We start from the raw sequence: 19677 nt of genomic DNA on the forward strand, positions 1-19677 counted from the left end.
CCATCCCAAATGTGCATGACTTCCATTCTTCTGCTGACCAAAAACAAAGATTTTTTGAAGAATAGCTCAGCTCTGTAGGTCCATACAATGCAAGTGAATGGTGACCAGAACTTTAAGGTCCAAAAAGCATATAAAGGAAACATAAGTAATCCGTATGACTCCAGTAGATAAATCCATATCTTCAGAAGCGATATGATAGGTGTGGGTGAGAAACGGATCAATATTTAAATCATTTTTTTACTATAAATCTCCACGTTTACATTCTTTTGTTTTTGGCAATTTTCATTCTTTGGGAATATCGTCACAATGGGAAGTGAGAAGAATTTATAGTAAAAAAGGACTTAAAGCTGAAGTATGTAACTTTTTTAGTGTTAAAATACTTTCTTCTATTCCAGCTTAATATGCAGAGACAACTATAAGCCATGCATACACTGTGTCTCTGTTTGTTTTGAGTGACCCGCTTAGACCCTGCCCCAGCAACATTACTCAACCAATAGAGTGTGACAGTTTGAATACCAACAGATGAGAGACGAATTTGGAAAGCTGTTTTGAAAGCATTGTTTTTTTTTTTGTTTTTTTTTTTGCAATTCTGATCAGTGGCACTAGTGTCGCAGAAATTACATACTTCAGCTTTAAATATTGATCTGTTTCTTACCCACACCTATCATATCGCTTCTGAAAATATTAATTTAACCACTGGAGTCATGTGAATAACTTTTATTCTGCATTTCTGTGCTCTGGTCACCATTTAATTGCAGTGTATGGACCTACAGAGCTGAGATAATCTTATAAAAATCTTCATTTGTGTTCAGCAGAAGAAATAAAGTTGTAGGCCTACACATCTGGGATGGCATGAGGGTGAGTAAATGATGAGAGAATTTTCATTTTTGGGTAATATTCCTTTAATTTCATCAAATATAATTTGATGAATCTTGTGTCACTTTAATGGCAAGCAAATGTTTTACTAAACTTATGTTTTGGTATAGATAATTGTGTTGGGCCTCATATATTCAGATAGAAGACAAAGGCAGGCCTAACACAGTCGTAAAAACATAACTCAAGTCGTAAATTTTACTGATAAAAATCGCACCAAAATCAAACAAAGGGAGTCCAAAACAGACTACAGATCCATGAAGCCTTGCTCACTAAAGGATCGAGCTCTCAACTCCTATTGGATGAGGCACACAACAGAACGTCCCTCAAACATGACATCATCAGGAGTTGAAATAATTCTGAGATGCTTCCAGAATTCGCTTCCAGCGACTTCGTCCACCGAATATAGACGTAGCTTTTTTCTGCTGCTCTCCGGTGCAACCTCATGGCACAAGGAAGTAATGTCCGACTTGAAACTGTAGCCATACAATCTCCATCTCGCTGGACGAGTTGAGATTACTCTGTGTTCAACCAAACACTCTAACGGATCCGAAGGAGACTGCCGAGTAATTCGCATCTTCATCCGTGTGCCTACAGAAGTGAAGAGATTAAAGATTTCTCTTCCATCTTCAATCAAGTCGACATTTCTGAGTTCTCCGCCAGCCTGCCGAGAATCAACAGCCGTACCGCCCGCTGACAATCAACAGCCATACCGCCCACCGACAGAGCGAGGAAACGGCCTCCCGTCATCACCCGAGCCTCAAGGAACCAGGTCAAAGTTAAGGGACGGAGGAAAACACATTCTACCTGTGTCCTCATGCGATTCAAGTAAGAGGTTACGTCTAGGCAGAGATAGAATATTATAGCGTGTTATTCTTGTGTTTCAAGGTTTTTGCTCATACAGTTTACGGACCGCCATGTCCGCTCATTATTAATACTCAGGGTGTTAATTATCACAAATTTGTTTTGCTGTATTGTGGTCCAACCAAATTGGATTGTGCAATTTCGCCATCGCGGGTGAAGCAGAAACTGATTTCATCCATTAAAGAGTCAAATAACGCAGGACTTTTACGAGCCCCGCTTGTAAAACCGCATCTCTGAGTGATGAGCACAGCTGCTTTCTCTCCCGCTATCGCGAAATCAGCTTTAGGGCTGTCACTTAATCGTTTCATCTCTCTCTCTCTCTCTCTCTCTCTCTTACTAATCACACACACACACACACACACACACACACACACACACACACTGTCACACACACACCTTATGTGTTATAGGATTATTTTATTTCCATATATAATCATATCACTGTTTAGTTTGTAGTTGTAAGTCGGAAGTTTATTGACTGCATTGTATTAATTATTAATTGATATTACTGCATAAATAAACTTTGTTTATATTACAAAGAGAAGTGTTTTGGTTTGTTTTGGTTTTGCATATGCCTGTGTCATGCTGACGGGATGTCAGTGCTCGGATTCAAACCTTCATTCATTGTTTTTTCCCGAAAATCGATATTCTTCGGATGTCGATTTTCCTAAGAAAACAATCTAATATTGAGACTGTTTTACTATTTGGTTATTAGTCCCTGATTTCAGGGTGGTGCCCCATCAGTGTTAATCCTTATTAATAGTCTATTGATTTTTGATAATTATCTTTGATTGAATTTGAATGATCAATAAGCTAGTGTTAATTTTAATTAATGTTTCATCGATGTTAACAATTAACGATTATCTTTGATAATTGTTGATTTAAAGGATTAAAAAAAAGCTAACATTGATTCTCATCAATGTTCTATTGATTTTAATAATTAATAATTATCTTTGATAATTATTAATTATTGCTAATAACCAAACTTGCTCCTAAACATAGCACACTACATTTACTGGAGTCCCATATGAGGTTTTAATGAGTTAGATTCAATTGATTAATTTAAATATTAATTAATAACTACAGAAATAATTATTAATTATTTCTGATAGTAACACTGATCTAAACAACCAGTAAAGCCCTACAATTGCTACAATAGTAGATCTATGTGTGAGAGTGTTTCAGCCCTAAAAGCACACATATATCACCTAGACATCTACTTGAAGTGTGTTTACATCTGGAAGATGTATTTTTTTTAGGTTGTTTGCTCATCTTCCTCTCAGGAAGGCCCCGAACAAACTGAACAGAAGCGTCACGAATTGGTGTAATCAAACTGTGTGGAAAACGCTGTTTTTTTTCATGGGACATGGGAGTTAAGGGGATCTGCCAATATCCCTTCGTCAAATCCAGTGTTGAATAAAAGCGAGCCACACCTAACCAATCGAGTAGTTCATCAATCTGAGGCATCAGGTACACATCAAATTTAGACACCGCATTGACTTTTCTATAATCTACACAGAACCGGACTGAGCCGAGCTCTTAGGAACCAGAACCACTGGGCTGGCCTAGTCACTATGGGATTCTTCTATTACACCCATTTTCAGCATGGCTTTTAATTCTTCCCGTACCACTTCTTTTTTGTGCTCAGGTAAACAGCAGGGAAGACTGCATACCACTACCCCTGGGATTGTTTCGATATTGTGCACTATGAGATTCGTATGACCGGGGTGAGGCAAGAACATGTCGGAGAACTCTTCTTGCAACCTGGCAACCTCTGTTACATGGGATGGTGAGAGGTGGTCTCCACAAGTTACCAGGGTGACTCTATCAGTGGTGACAGAGCTGACGAAGTTGTGGGAGGCACCTTTTACTGCCCGGCCCTGACTCCGCAGTTCCCCCGCTCTCACTACCCTCGATGGCGGGGCGGCCAAGGGCTATACGGCGATTCCCCTGGTGGATAAGGCGCTCGCGGTGCACCTATGCCCGCAGAGTGCCGCCACCTGACATGGACGCCCTAAGCTCCCGTCCAAGCCCTGTAGGCTCACGTCGTCCCTGACGGCTAAAGCCTACAGTGCTAATGGACAAGCCACCTCTGCCCTGCACGCCATGGCTCTCCTGCAGGTCCACCAAGCCAAGGCGCTGAAAGAACTGCACGAGGGTAGTTCCACCCCAGATTTGATGCAGGAACTGCGCTCGGTGACCGACCTCGCTCTCCGGGCGATGAAGGTCGCCCGGAGGTCTCCGGCGCGGTCTCTCGGGCGGACGATGGCCACACTAGTGGTCCAGGAGCGCCACCTTTGGCTCAATTTGTCGAGATGGGCGAGGCCGACATGACACGGTTCCTTGCTGCCCCCATTTCCCAGGCGGGCCTATTCGGCGACACCGTCGAGGACTTTGCCAAGCAGTTCTCGACGGTGAAGCAGCAGACGGAGGCAATCCGGCACATCCTGCCCCGGCGTGGTTCAAGATCCCGCACCCCATCTGCTCGTCACCAAGGGCATCCCCCTGCGGTGACTGCACCAGCTCCGCCGCAGCCCACCCCTTTGGCCCGGCCCTGGCGTGGAGCCCACCGCAGGAAGCCGACGCCACCCGTCTCACAGCCGGCGCCGAAGTGCCCCTGAGACGGGCGACCCAGTGATAAGGGAACCCGCTCACATGGAGCTGGTAGGAAGACCACTCCATCCCCCGGTGGAGGGCTGGGTGGAAAATCTTTTGTTGCCTTTTTGTTTGATTTCGCCGCACGCCCAAGTGGCTGCGGTACCCAACAGTTCAGCAAAAGAGCGGCTTCCTTCCTCCCTGGGTCACATACCCGGTGTGTACGGTCGTCACCATGACTACCATCCACAGGCTTTTTCTTGCAGGATTGGCGCTCCAGCGGTGCCCTTTCCACCCCTGATCACCCAGCTGTAGCACACAGCCACCCCCGATGTGGCAGTCTCCACAGGTTATGAGGACAGGCCTCTTCCTCCCCCGTCCCAGGCTGTTCCGGGGGTGGTCACAAGGAGCCAGGTAAGTACTTCGATGTCCCTAGACTCAGCACGGCCATGACGTACTGTGGCACCTCGCACTCCGCCCCGCCGCGAGGCCCCACCTGCTGGTATGTCCAACGACGTTGTCCCCTTGGTCCCTCTCGCGCGGAATTTGGATGCGTGGCTCGCGCTTTCCAATCCATCGCAATGGCTGATCCGGACTGTCTGACTCGGCTACGTGATTCAGTTTGCCAGGCACCCGCTCAGGTTCAGCGGTATTCACTTCACCTTGGTCAAGGGCGAAAACGCTGCCACCCTGCGCGCGGAGATCGCTACCCTAGATAGAATAGATAGAACCTGTCCCTCCAGCCGAGATGAAGAATGGGTTTTACAGCCCCTACTTCATCATACCTAGAAAAGGCAGTGGGTTGCGGCCAATCTTGGACCTGCGAGTACTGAACCGGGCTTTACACACACTCCCGTTCAAGATGCTGACGCAAAAACACATTCTGGCGAGCGTCCGGCATCAAGATTGGTTCGCTGCGGTAGACCTGAAGGATGCGTACTTCCACGTCTCGATCCTTCCTCGACACAGACCCTTCCTGCGGTTCACGTTCGAGGGTCAGGCGTATCAGTACAAAGTCCTCCCTTTCGGCCTGTCCCTGTCTCCTCGCGTCTTTACGAAGATCGCCCCGTTAAGGGAGGTGGGCATTCGCATTCTCAACTTTCTCGATGACTGGCTAATCCTAGCTCACTCTCGAGACATGTTGTGCGCACACCTGGTGCTCTCACACCTCAGACGACTAGGGCTTCGGGTCAACTGGGAAAAGAACAAGCTCCTCCCGGTTCAGAGCATCTCTTTTCTCGGATTGGAGTTGGACTCAGTCTCTTTGACGGCGCGCCTTACGAACGAGCATGCCCAGTCAGTGCTGGCCTGTTTGAAGGGATTCAAACAGGGAACAGTGGTTCCACTGAAACTTTTTCAGAGGCTCCTGGGGCATATGGCATCCTCGCTGGTGGCCACCCCACTTGGGTTGATGCATATGAGGCCGCTTCAGCACTGGCTCCAGACTCGAGTCCCGAGATGGGCGTGACCATCACGTCGGTCCGTCACCGTCTTTTCAGCCCTTGGACCAACCTCTCGTTTCTACGAGCAGGTGTTCCTCTAGAACTGGTCTCCAGGTGCATCTTGGTCACGACAGATGCCTCCAAAACAGGCTGGGGTGCTATTTGCAACGGGCACACAGCCGCCGGCCTCTGGACGGGCCCACGACTGCATTGGCACATCAACTGCCTCAAGTTGTTGGCAATTCTGCTCGCCCTGCGGAGGTTCCGGCCATTGATCCAGGGCAAGCACGTGTTAGTTCGGACAGACAGCATGGCAACGGTAGCATATGTCAACCGCAAAGGCGGTCTGCACTCTCGTTGTATGTCACAACTCGCCCACCGTCTCCTTCTCTGGAGTCAGCAGCACTTCAAGTCGCTGCAAGCCACTCACATCCCGGGCAACCTCAACACTACAGCGGACGTGCTGTCATGGCAGGTTACCCTCAGGGGAGAGTGGAGACTCCACCCTCAGGTGGTCCAGCTGATTTGGAGTTGATTTGGATGGGCATGGGTGGACCTGTTCGCCTCCCAAGAATCCTCCCACTGCCTGCTCTGGCACGCCCTCACCGAGGCTTCCCTCGGCATAGATGTGCTAGCACACAGCTGGCCCCCTGGCCTACGCAAATATGCGTTTCCCCCAGTGAGCCTGCTTGCACAGATCCTGTGCAAGGTCAGGGAGGATGAGGAGCAGGTCGTCCTGGTAGCACCCTACTGGCCCACCCAGACGTGGTTCTCGGACCTCACGCTCCTCGTGACAGCTCCCCCCTGGTGAATTCCCCTGAGGAGGGACCTTCTTTCTTAGGGACCAGGTGGTGAACCTGCAAGCACTGCCCCAGGAGGAGGCAGACCCAGCCCTGTCATTGCTGTGTCCGGTGCGTGCTTTACGCATCTATTTGGATCACACGCAGAGCTTTAGAATCTCTGAGCAGCTCTTTGTCTGCTTTGGTGCACAGCGGAAAGGAAGCGCTGTCTCCAAGCAGAGGATCACCCACTGGCTCACTGATGCCATAACTATGGCATATCTCACCCAGAACATGCTGCCCCCGGTAGGGCTACAAGCCCATTCTACCAGAGGTGTAGCGGCTTCCTGGGCCCTGGCCAGAGTTGCTTCTCTAACAGACATTTGCAGAGCAGTGGGCTGGGCAACACCCAACACATTTGCAAGGTTCTACAACCTCCGGGTGGAACCGGCTTCGTCCCAGGTAGTGGCACGCAACACAAGCGGATAAGCCCGGGATAGCTGGCCGAGTGTATCGCTTGCACATAGCGCCTTCCACCTCCCTTGGAGCTGAAGACGTGCGCCATTAATTCCCAGTAGTGTTCACAAACTTTGTTCCCTGGTTGACTTCCTCCGAGCCTTGTGACAGTCGAGTTTTCGGACAGACTCGCTGCTGGCCCAGTACACGTGCTAATTAAGAGTCCTGTTCTGGGGTAGGTGCTCCGCATGTGGCGGTTCCCTGTAAGGCTAACCCCATGCGATATATATTTTCCGCTAGTTTGTTTCCCTGTTGGCAAACTGCGTCTTCCTTGGGCAGAGCCCCTCTATCTTGAAGACTCTCCACATGGTTGGAAAGACCATGTGACGTATTCTTCCACTTAAATATCCCCCCCTCTCTTTGGGCGAGGTGTGATCTCCGCTGTGTCTTCCTCTTGGGAGGGACACCCCCCGACTAGACCTGGTGGCCCAGTCGGATAATCCCCCTTCTTTTTTAGAGAGTGGAAAAAAAGAAGGGGAAAAGAGGCCACGACTGGGTTAAGCCTTTTGGGTAGTCGACTTGTCCCCAAAAAGGGCCGTTCGACACTCATAACTATGTTGGGGGAGGTTACGTGTTGACCTGGTGTGCTGGCTATGAGGCACACAGTAGTCTGCCCACCACACACCACCAGTTCACATAACACAGTTCAGCCAGTTGTGACGTTTCGTATAGGGACCCCTAGTGTCACTACATCGACACAACTTCGCGTGAGTGACAGATAGGGAACGTCATGGTTACTTGTGTAACCTCCATTCCCTGATGGAGGGAACGAGACATTGTGTCCCTCCTGCCACAACGCTGAACTACCCGCTGAAATGGCCGGACCTTATATCGGCTCCTCAGCATAAAACCTGAATGAGTGGTTGCATACCAGCTCCTTTTATACCCGTATGTCCGGGGGAGTGGCATGCAAATACCACTTGCCAATTTTCATTGGCCTTTTATCAAAGACCAGAGGTGTCTCGGGCTCCCAAGAGTGACCCCTAGTGTCACTACATCGACACAATGTAACCATGGAGGTTACACAAGTAACCATGACGTTTTGCTCTCCGGTCAAGAATGTATTGAATTTCGTTTTTGCTGTTTGAAGGCCCCTCCTCCCAATTTTCCCGTAAGACGTGGAGCACTCCACGTGGTCGCCTATAAAATAATTCAAATGGGGAGTACCCCAGCACTGCAAATAACAGGGGCTTGAGCCACTTATCCCAATTCCGTGCGTCTTCATACACAAGCTTACGAATCATATTCTTCACCACCTGCGAACACCCCTGCAAATGGCCAATAGAAACGGGCCATTAGATGGTTAGAGTGTTTATTTCCTGCCCTAAGTAAACCGCCATCGGATTATAATGAGCCGTCTGGAATAAAATTTCCTGACTGCTCTTTGGTACTAACAACTGGGTTGTATCCTCCTTTGTCTGAGTGTCCTGCATCACTCGATACTACTGATTCCTGATAATCAAAAAATACGGATATGCAAGTGCAATGTTTGGCTGGAGGTGTTGACAATTACACTCAGTTGGTCGAAGGCGTGCCTAAGGGTCTCGTCTCATGTGTTCCAGAGGGAAATCCCCTGCAGGGAATCCTCTAAGAGCTGGGGAAGCAGAGACTTCCCCCTTCCTTACTTCCTCCTGACGTGGAGCTGACGTAGAAGGCCCTAGCACCACGTCCCCAGCCAGTGAATCACACACCAATACACTTTGTTGCAGGACCCATCCACACATATTCCCCTCAAAGATGTAAATGCCGGCCAATTCGTACCCAAGATTAGTGGATGGAGAGGCAAGGACTAACCGCAGCCTTGACACTATGCGGTGGCACTGGACCCATTCTGCCATCCCCTTCGGCAGCCAGGTAATGAACTGCTCCAGCACCATGAGATCAATCACTTCCTTGGTGTTGTGTTCCTCTGCCAGCAGCCACGTCCGACAGGCATCACGGAGCTGTTGGGCGAATGCGAATGGGTGGCCGAGTTCGCTGAATATCAACGAGCAGAAGCGCTGACGTTGCTGTTCGGTATTGCGGCCAACCCGCTACAAGATGGCTTTTAAGTCTGAGTACTTCAGGAGGTTTGTGACCGGGAGCTGTTGGGCTTCCCTCGACAGTAGTGGCAGCAGGTGGACCGCCCACTGAGTGTTGGCCACCCCCACACTTCAGCCGCACACTCGAAGAGCTCGATAAACATCTCAGGGTCATCCTGCTGCCCCATCTTGGCAAGAGTGATGTGGGGCATGGCCGTGTCCCCGGCCGGGGTCGCGGCTGGAATATCCCTCGGGGCACCAAGCTCTGTAACACCTGCCGGTCTTCAAGTTGCCCTTCCAAGGAGTGTTTATGGAAAAACCTTAAATTATTCACCCCATTTTTTATCTGATAATGTCAAAGCTCAAACTTCATAGACATTTACTGGACATCCTGTCTGATTTTGACATTGTATAAAAATGTACAGTAGTGGCCAAAAATATTGGCACCCTTGGTAAATATCAGCAAAAAAGGCTGTGGAAAAGAAAAATCTGCATTGTTTATCCTTTTGATCTTTCATGCAAAAAATTAATAACCTTTATTTTAAATCTAACCTTTAATTTAAGTAAAACGAATGAGTAGAAATATCTCATTATTAAATAAAAATTTTTCTCCAAAACACATTGGCTACAATTATTGGCACCCCAATATTATTGGAAAATATATTCCCATTCATATTTTAAATTTTTTAGTGCACCTGGGTGATTAGAAACATGAAATTGTTCAGCCATGACTTCCTGTTTAACAGGGGTATAAATATGAGGTAACACACATGCCAAATTCAGTTAATCATCAATCACAGTGGGTTAGATTAAAGAATATAGTTCTGATGTGCGGCAAAAGGTTGTTGAGCTTCACACAATGGGAAGTGGCTATAAGAAAATAGTCAAAGCATTGAAAATACCCATTTCCACCATCAGGGCAATAATTAACAAGTTCCAATCAACTGGAGATGTTAAGAATTAACCTGGAAAAGGACTTGTGTCTATATTGTTTCCAATCACAGTGAGGGGGATGGTTCAAGTGGCCAAAGAATCTCCAAGGATCACAGCTGGAGAACTGCAGAAATTAGTTGGGACTTGGGGTCAGAAAGTAAAAAAAAAAAAAAAAAGAAAAAAAAAGAAAAAAATCAGACATCACCTACATCACACGTTGTTTGGGAAGGTTTCAAGAAAAAAAACCTCTGCTCTCATCCAACAACAAACTCAAGTGTCTTCAGTTTGCCAGACACCATTGGAACTTCAAATGCGACTGGGTTTTATGGTCAGATGAAACAAAAAAGAGCTTTTTGGCAGCAAACACCAGAGATGGGTTTGGCGTACACAGAGATGAAGTATCCAATGTTGTGCTGCATCTTGAATGTTGTGGGGCTGTTTTTCTGCCAGAGGTCCTGGATGTCTTGTTCAGATACATGGCATCATGGACTCTATCAAATACCAACAGATAAAAAATGAAAACCTGGCTGCCTCTGCCAGAAAGTTTACAATGGGCTCTGGTTGGATCTTCCAGCAGGACAATAATTCAAAACAAACATCAAAATCAACACAAAAATGGTTCACTGACCACAAAATCAAGGTTCTGCCATGGCCATCCCAGTCCCCTGACCTGAACCCCATAGAAAATTTGTGGGGTGAACTGAAGAGGAGAGTCCACCAACATAGACCTCCAAATTGGAAGGATCTGCAGAGATTCTGTATGGGTGAATGGTCTCAGATCCCTTGCCAGGTGTTCTCCAACCTCATTAGGCATTATAAGAGAAGACTCAGAACTGTTAACTTAGCAAAGGGAGGTTGCAAAAAGTATTGAATAAGAGGATGCCAATAATTATGGCCAATGCGTTTTGAAGAAAAATATTTATTTAATTATGAGATATTTCCCCTGTTTCACTTGTTTTACTTCAATTAAAGGTTAGATTTTGGTGATTCTTTTTTTTTTTTTTTTAATGAAAGATCAAAAGGCTAAATAATGCAGATTTTTTTCACAGCCTTCTTTATTGGCCACTACTGTACATTAATTACATATTCCAATATTTTAACATCTGTTAACTGTGAAAGAAATTAACCAGGGCTTGGGGCAAAAAATCCACAGAAATTGAGAAAAAATGCCCTCGAAAGTAAAAATGTGTTGACAAAAATTGCCCCCATATGATTTTGTTGTTGTTTTGTTTGTTTTTTATTTGTAATCTGATATATTTCATAATATCCTATTCAAGGCTTAATTTAAAAGTGAAAATTAATGTTAATGAACTGATTAAATACAAGCATTAGACAAAAAAGTACGACACAGAGTATTTGTTTTATATTGCTAGAAAAAAATCTCATAAAAAGTAACAAGAAAAATAAAATTCCCCTGAAAATCAAATCCAGGGGGCAAATAATGTAAGTAAATAAGTACATTTCTGCCTGTAGCAAACTGGTGAGATTCTGATCATTTAACTGAATAATATAAGAGATTTTATTTCACTTTTCCAAAATATTTAGGTCAGGCTTTGGTAGTTGTCCACACATGAGTTTCTGGAGGGTTTTCCAATTGCTTTAATTAACTTCTTTGCTTCTTCACTCTTATTTGATACAAAGCGGGACAGCACAGGGCCATCCATCAAGCAATGCCTATAGACAGGACATATACAGTACTGTGCTAAAGTTTTAAGCATTTAAGATGTTTCACAAAAACATTTGATGTTTATCGACCAAAAGTTGGTTATATATCTCTTCTTTCTTCACACACTATCTTTCTTTAGTGTGTCAATAGGAAACATACATTTTAGACTTCCAAACATTCCTTTTGCCAATAGAATAGAATACAATAGAACAGAATACAACAGATGGCAATGCCCCCACAGAGCCCCCCACTAAACATTGAGTCAGTCTGGGATTACATGAAGAGACAGAAGCAATAGAGGCAGCCTAAATAGATAAAAGAACTGTGGGGAATTCTCCAAAAAGCTTGGAAAATCCTATCTGCCAACAACCAAGAAAAATGGTGTCCAGGTGTACCTAGGAGAATTGGTGCTGTTTTCAAGGCAAATTTGGTCACACCAAATATTGATTTAGCTTTTTTGTGCGTTTACCAGATTTTGTATGTTAATTGACAAATGAAAAGTATTTATGGCATTATTTTTGAAGAAATCCTCACTATGCAAAATTTTTCACAAGTGCCTTAAATATTTGCACAGTGCTGTAAATGTCCTATTTTAGAGAAAATCTTGAGTAGAAACTGAACTTACTTCTTCTTTACTTCCACAACAGTACATCTCAATTTTAAAACATTTACTTTTTAATGTCCATTGCTTATAACACTGTAATGGATGAAGTGAGTGCTACATGGGGTTTATCGTATGCGAAAATTATAATATGACTAATAATATGAATGACTTCACTACATAATATTCTAAATATCTGATGACCCATGGGTAACCTCAATGTAAAGATCAAACACTCAATAAGTGTGATAACATCAAAGGACCCGTTATTAAGTGTGTCTGACAGATTTTAAGAGAGTAAAGATTAACCTTCGCTCTTAATAATTTGAGGGCACTTTTATATGCGCATGAGAATAATGATCTAAATCATCAGAGAGAATCAAGTGAGGATGTTTAAAAAGTAATTGAAGTGTCGGGCAGGTAATTATGCAGAACAGGTAGGTAAGAAATTAAGAGATTACTTTCACTGTAAAAAATTACATTGCATTTTATATAAGTCACAGATATTACGAAATGTGAATTACTTTGCATACATAAAAACATGTTAGACCAGTATTCCCCAGATGTTGTCCCAACTAGCCTAACAGAGTTGTCTGAAAGAACTAAACTGTTATTTTTGTTTTTTGTTGCCACTGTAAGTCAGTTGTTGTGTGGTGATGTTAGGAGCTCATCTTTTAACTTACTGAGGTTTGTTGATTGTCACGGTTATTGAGGTTTGTGTGTTTAGGGTTGAGGTCTGTTGTGTGTCTATGTCAAACAATTGTAAGTACTTGCCTTGCAAGACATTCCTTTCTTCAAAGGCAAAGATTGCAGTTCACTTAATGTAAAAGTCATTTAAAACCATATATAAGTTTGAAATTGTGACGAAATGAAAGTTCTCGTATTGCGAATTGATAGTTGAATGAACAAGAAATCAGTAGTTCTCTCAACAAGAATTTAGTGAACAAACAAATTCACATTGACTAAACAAAGCAATGTTACTAAGGACAATTATTTAGACAGTTGTTGAGAACTCAAAAATCTTACTGCATCATGTTGCCTGGATATTTTAAGTTTTCTCAACAATCCTTTTTTCACACTGAGGATTCAAAACTTGATTGCAGAGTTGGAAAATAATGTAAGGTTCTGTGTGGATGTTCTGCATTATAATCCTAATCCTTCAGGGGCAGTAACTGCTTTGCTGGTTCCTGATGACTGGTTCCATGTGCCAGATGTTAACAGCTTCATTATTACCCCAAAACACTATCCTGAGAAATATAAGTTTACAGCATGCTTACATTTGACTGACCATAAAACATGACAAATACACAGAAAGAAAAAAACTGTTCCTGCAGAGACAGAAACACATGGAAACATGTAAAGCAAGTGTTATGACAAATAGTTAAAAGCAAACTTACATAGATGATTTCTGACATAAAATCAAACTCGTGTCATTCATTCGAAAATATAATGACACAGCTAAGCAAAAGAAATCTCCCTTTTCCTCTTTTAGACCAGCAAAATAGTCCCCTTCAAATGATCTAAAATTAAACTGAGCTGTATTGATTTGTAAGAAAGTTCCATTTATATTTATTTATATGCTTTGTGTCCTAAAGCTGTTGTAGGTCTGCGTGGCTCACAAAACTAAGGCATCAATCACACCACAAAACAATCAACAAAACAAACTGTCTCTCAAAACTAAAGCACTCTCAATCATTCACCATGATTTGGCAGACAGGTCCATTAGAGAAGATGAACCAGTGAGTTATATCTCTTAAATACATACGCATGCAAGTGTCTGATCTGTCATAACAGAAATTAAAGCAGAATGAAAAAAGATTTGGAATAACAGTTATACTGTACATTTACGATATGGTAAAAAAAAAAAAAAAAAGAAAAAGAAAAAAAAGGTAAATACGTTTTTCTTCAACCCATATGAATTAGGCCAACAAAAGTGATTTTTTGGTGAGATTAAAATCCCAGTAATAACTCAAAATAAAAATGTCTCACGCAACACCCTCAAAGTGTTCTTATTAGGTAGGCAATAACTTTTAAATAAATGAAATTTGTATGAAGGTGCAGTATGTAAGATTCAGAAACCCTTGTTATTAATGACACCTGTGGCCGTTAAGTGAACTGCAGCCAGCTAGCTGTTGCTCGTGCTCGCGCTCGTGCACACACTCCATAGGGACGCGAGTGAGCGAGCATCGGCCAAAACAATGACGTAACGTACAAAGAGACTGAACGTGATCCAAAGGCATCATGATGACAGATGAGGTAGCATAATTAAAATAACACAGTTATGATTGTTTTACTACAAACTTTGAGACTAAACTAAAACTATTTATCAGCTAACATAGCATACTGATACACACATACAGCTACATACTACCAAACTATACTAGAGAGTTTACTGTTGCACTGCACTGTTATGTTGCACTATTGTATGTCATATGTTGTCCTATGATCAAGAAACCCGTGTATTTGCTTAAATTTATCCTGTATACCTGACTTTTTGTGTAAAGAGAAGATCGTTGAAATTATTTGAAAGTTACGAAGCAAGGTATCTTGAAATTCGTCAGTGTTAGCAGGCAAGATCAAGTTAGCTAAAATTACACAGATCACGTTCCCGCTTAGCCAGACGGGATTCAGTAGATTCATGTTTTTTTTTTTTTTGGGCTTCCTCTGAGTTTGTGTAGGAGTCAGTGTTGTGCCGGGAGACAGACGTTTGCTGGATTCCATCTCTAAGATAACGTTACCTAGAGTTGCAGTTTGTTGTCGCTGTTGAATAGCAGAAGAGAAGCACTGAGGCAAGGCTCTCGGGAGCACGCATAAACTTCACATCCTTTGGATTTTCCCGGCAAAACCGACCCGCTCCCTTCGCATGAAAATCAGTCTACAGGCTTTAATAGGCAACCTAGGAAGTCTGGGAAGGGCTAATTTTTTAAGTTGCGTTACAAGCTGTTCACACATTGGCAAAAAAACGGTGAATATTACATGAAAATTGTTACATACTGCACCTTTAATACTTCTACCTGTCCACCAGGGGTCAATATTGATACACACACACTCTTTCACCTTCACTCAATTGATTTACAGCTGCAATAACAACTTGTGTTGAATGGTGATAACATCTTACAGAAAGAAAAAAAAAAATCCACCTTGAAGTCCATATATACAAAGGTCAGACTTCGTCTCCAACAGTGCTGTACACAGTAATGTTGGTGTGCACTGGGCAAATTGGGCTGGCCCTAAACAGTCTCGAAGGTTTCCCTGTGGGTGCAACTGACTACATTCAATGTTTCTGGGCTGATCCTGTGGAGCAATTTGCTTATTCCCACTGTTTCAATCATTGATCTTGCTCTCCCCAAGAAGCCAGTAGGTCCTCATCTTCCCTTTTCCCTTCATCTCAACATCTCCTCTCAGCTCCAGCTGGAAGCAGTTGAACTCTTGTAGCACATCTCGAGTGGCTGACGACACATGAATCTTAAGAGCTGCAGGATAACAGCATGTGAATAATTACAGTGGGTTACAGTTAAAAAAAAAAAAAAAAACAACTAATTAGTTCCCTTTAGCTCACTCAACTGAGCACAGCTGGGTTGACTAGTGTGTGTTGCCAGACATTATTTACTCGTGTAGTTTCCACAACCATCAGGTATATTAGCTTTAATGAGAAGAGCCAGTAAATTACCTTGGCATTCAAACTATTTCTGCTTGCACACAGTTTAGCAGGGTGCTAATATTGATAATACCTGTAAGGGCTACAGTGTCTGTACAGCCCATGAGTACAATAAGAACGGTGCTGTAAAACCCCGCAGTACAAAGGTTGAGGGAAGATTGTGACAGTCAAAGCAGAGCATGTATTCTAATCCTCTCCCTGGAGGAATAAATTAGCAACCTTTAAAATGAATCGTTTTTCTGATTGCAATTTGTTGTAGCAATTTGCTTTGCTTTTGTCATGTGTTATCTAACCCAGGCTGATATTTCTCATTTATCTGACAGTGTTTATGTAAAGAAGGGGGTGGTAGGTGAAAACAATTAAATTTGAATGACAAAGGAATCTTCTTTTGTTTAGGTTTTGTGAATCTTTGTGAATTTCATTATTGACAATCGGTGTTTAGATAAAACAAACCCTACATAAGGATTTCTGTTTAGATATTGAGGCAGACATTAATTATATGAGAAAAACATTACATAGTTAGAAATAAAAACAATAATTTAGAAATATGTTTTACAGGTCTAATCTCAATTAGTATATTTTAAAGGGATAATGCTCACAAAAAGGAAAATTCTCTCATCATTTACTCAAATTAATGCCATCCCAGATGTGTGAATTTCTTTCTTCTGCAGAACACAAATAAATATTTTTAGAAGAAGTGAAAGTCAATGCAAGTGAATAGTGACCAGACCTTTGAAGCACCAAAAATCACATAAAGGCAACATAAATGTAGTCCATACGACTCCAGTGTCTTCTGAATCAATGCAATTACTTTGGGTGTGAAACAGATCAATATTTAAATCCTTATTTACAATAAATCTCCACTTTCACTTTCAGAATGTGAATTGTATTACAGATTTATCGTAAAAAAGGACTTCAATATTGATCTGTTTCTCACCCACACATATCATATCGTTTCTGAAGACAGATTTAATCACTGGGGTCATATGGATTACTTTCTTGCTGCCTTTATTTTCTGGAACTTCAAAGGTCTGGTCACCATTCACTTGCATTGAAAGGATCTACAGAGCTGAGATATTCTTCTAAAAATCTTTGTTTGTGTTCTGCAGAAGAAAGAAAGTCATGCACATCTGGGATGGCATGAGGATGAGTAAATGATGAGAGAATTTTCAATTTTGGGTGAACTATCCCTTTAAGTGTAGTTTAGTGTGGAAATCAGTAAATAATCAGTGTACTTATGAACTGTGATGTTAGAAACTTTTGTTTGGTAATTTCTCTTTTGTACAATACAAATCTATTGTAGAACCATATACAGAGTGATCCCTCTGTGCCTGTTTCATACTCTCCGTATACACTGTAAAAGTGGTATCCTGCAGTTGTTACCTGAAGGAGATATTTCCACCTAATCTAACCCTTAAAAATGTTTTGTTGGTGTAACCTAATAATTTCAGGCTATTTCAGTGATGTTAAATAATAATTTTGGTTTGAATAAAAACATTTAATTTAGATGTTACCATATGAACACATTTTTTAGGTTAACATTTTTGACTACTACAGTTGCTATAGTTATGAACACAGGTTGAATTTCGGTGGGATTGGGATCAGTTAATTAAGTCCTTACCTTCTCCATTTGACTCCATCCGAGAGGATGTGTTCACTGTGTCTCCAAAAAGACAATACCGAGGCATCTTTAGCCCAACTACACCTGCACAGACAGGGCCTAAAACACACACATACACATGAGTTTAGTTTATAATTTAACACAAATCATTATGTGTTACCCATCAATATGTTAAAGACAGGGGTGGATTATGACTAGCAAGGGCCCCGGGCCAGTTTTCTTTAAGGGCCCCCCGGTCCAATTATCTTTCGAAGTCTCTTTTTATACCTATTCTGTTAGTTACAGTCAGATTAATTCAAACATGTGGATGTGGTAAAGAAACCACTCAACTGAAATGTCGCTGAACAGCCACTGTTCTTAAAGAGACAGTGCCATTTTATCATTTGTTATACATAATGCAAACTCAATGTAAATACTACAAATGATGCATACAAAATGCATATATTTAAAGGGGCCATAATAAATTACGAAATACTTTAACTTCAACAAACACTTTAAATATTGATGAATTTAACAAATACTCTAAGTTCCTACAGTATGCAAGGGTTTAGTGAAATTTGGCAAAGAGTTCAGGCAGTTCTGGCTCGCGCTGCTATATCTTTTTAAATAATCTGAATGATGGGGTGCGTTCCATTCAGAAGTGATCATCCCTACACCCTATTTCCTTCAAAGACTTTACCCTCCATTGTGAGAGCTTCGAAGGGCTGAAAAGTGTGGGGCTCAAAAATAGTGGTCATTTTTGGGGAAATTCTGTTTGGAACGATCCCACAACTTGGCTAACATTATTATTCTTCCATCGAAAAGCCCTGCGAAGGCATCATTTAAGCCTTTTCAAAGTGTCCAAAAAACCCCTAGACTACATTACATTGACAGAATGTTAAAATGAGTTAAAACTTACATGAGTTAAAAGTCAAAACTTACACACAAGTCCTTTAATCTGCTTTAAGATACTCCCTTTCTTTCTTTCTTTCTTACTGACTGTAAAACCTGTAAAAATGTCTAACTTCAAGCATTTAAACCTATTTTAAACTTTCAGACAAGGTTTTGTCAGATCAACATTATAGTTTGTCTCAACAAACATTACGTATCTAGTTTAATCGGTACTTTTGAATCACACAAAGTAAAATATCAATATTTTCTTTTTTCCCAACCACCTAAGCCAAGTTATTTTCTGTAATATCTCATACACATCATGATGATGATGTAGAGGCTTTAGAAAGTCATGTATTAAATATGATACATGTGGCGTTGTAAGGTTAAAGAGTTGCTCAAAATGTTTTATTAGAAACAGGAAAGCAAAAGGGTCCTGTGAGTGGGCTGGGGGCCCTCACAGTCACAGGGCCCAGTTGAGGTGGCCTTGAATAAGCTGTTGGGCTCTCATATTTAAGCATATATAAACATTTGTTTTCAAAGTTGATGGGCCATGAGACCTCAGCCCAGGCCCCTGGTAGTCAAGGGCCCCTGGGCACTGGCCCCATTGGCCTGGTCCGTAATTCACCTATGGTTAAACGTCTAGTGTAACAAGTCTTTCCACTGCAGGCTACCAATGTAGACTGACAAAGCAAGTTTTGAAGTGATCATTGCCACTATTGTGGTACCACTTACCACTGTGGATGCCGATTCGTAATTTGAGCTGCTCATCAGGTCGGTGGTGAATCTTAAATGTTTTGACAGCCTCCAATAGAGCTAGGGACATGCGTGCAATCTCACGACCATGCAGTTTCCCATTTCGTACTGGTAGTCCTGAAACCACCATGTAGGCATCACCTATTGTTTCCACCTAAGGGCCGATTAGAAGAAGAAAAAAAAAAAACTGTATGAAAATACAAATAAATAAATAAATATTCAAGTTTTTAAAATGTTACATCTTATGAAATATGCACAAATTTGCATATTATAACAAAAGCAACATTATGCAAAAAAAAAAAAAAAAAAAAAAACTTTTTATTTTAACAGAATCAACACATATGTAAAAAAATACACTGCATACATCCTACAGGACTATAACCTCATGCGACCCTGCGTACACACGTGGACGTTGTATTTTGGCTTCATTATATGTAACACATAATTTAAATTAATTTAAACAAACTGATCTCAGTTCAGGA

The 19677-nt window shown here is 42.3% G+C and overlaps 1 protein-coding gene across 1 annotated transcript in view; it reads right to left on the bottom strand.

Annotated features, from left to right (window-relative positions):
- Positions 1–13210: 13210 nt before the first annotated feature.
- Positions 13211–19677, bottom strand: part of npr1b (natriuretic peptide receptor 1b) — a 66729-nt gene continuing 60262 nt past the window's right edge. Inside the window, exons 20-22 of the mRNA XM_051721972.1 lie at positions 19175–19349; positions 17570–17668; positions 13211–15763 (exon numbers count right to left, since the gene is read on the bottom strand). Coding sequence (XP_051577932.1) covers positions 15615–15763; positions 17570–17668; positions 19175–19349 — 423 coding nt within the window. The 3' untranslated portion in view covers positions 13211–15614. The remainder of the gene's footprint in view (positions 15764–17569; positions 17669–19174; positions 19350–19677) is intronic.

This window comes from Myxocyprinus asiaticus, chromosome 16 (assembly GCF_019703515.2).
Source record: "Myxocyprinus asiaticus isolate MX2 ecotype Aquarium Trade chromosome 16, UBuf_Myxa_2, whole genome shotgun sequence".
Classification (NCBI taxonomy): domain Eukaryota; kingdom Metazoa; phylum Chordata; class Actinopteri; order Cypriniformes; family Catostomidae; genus Myxocyprinus; species Myxocyprinus asiaticus.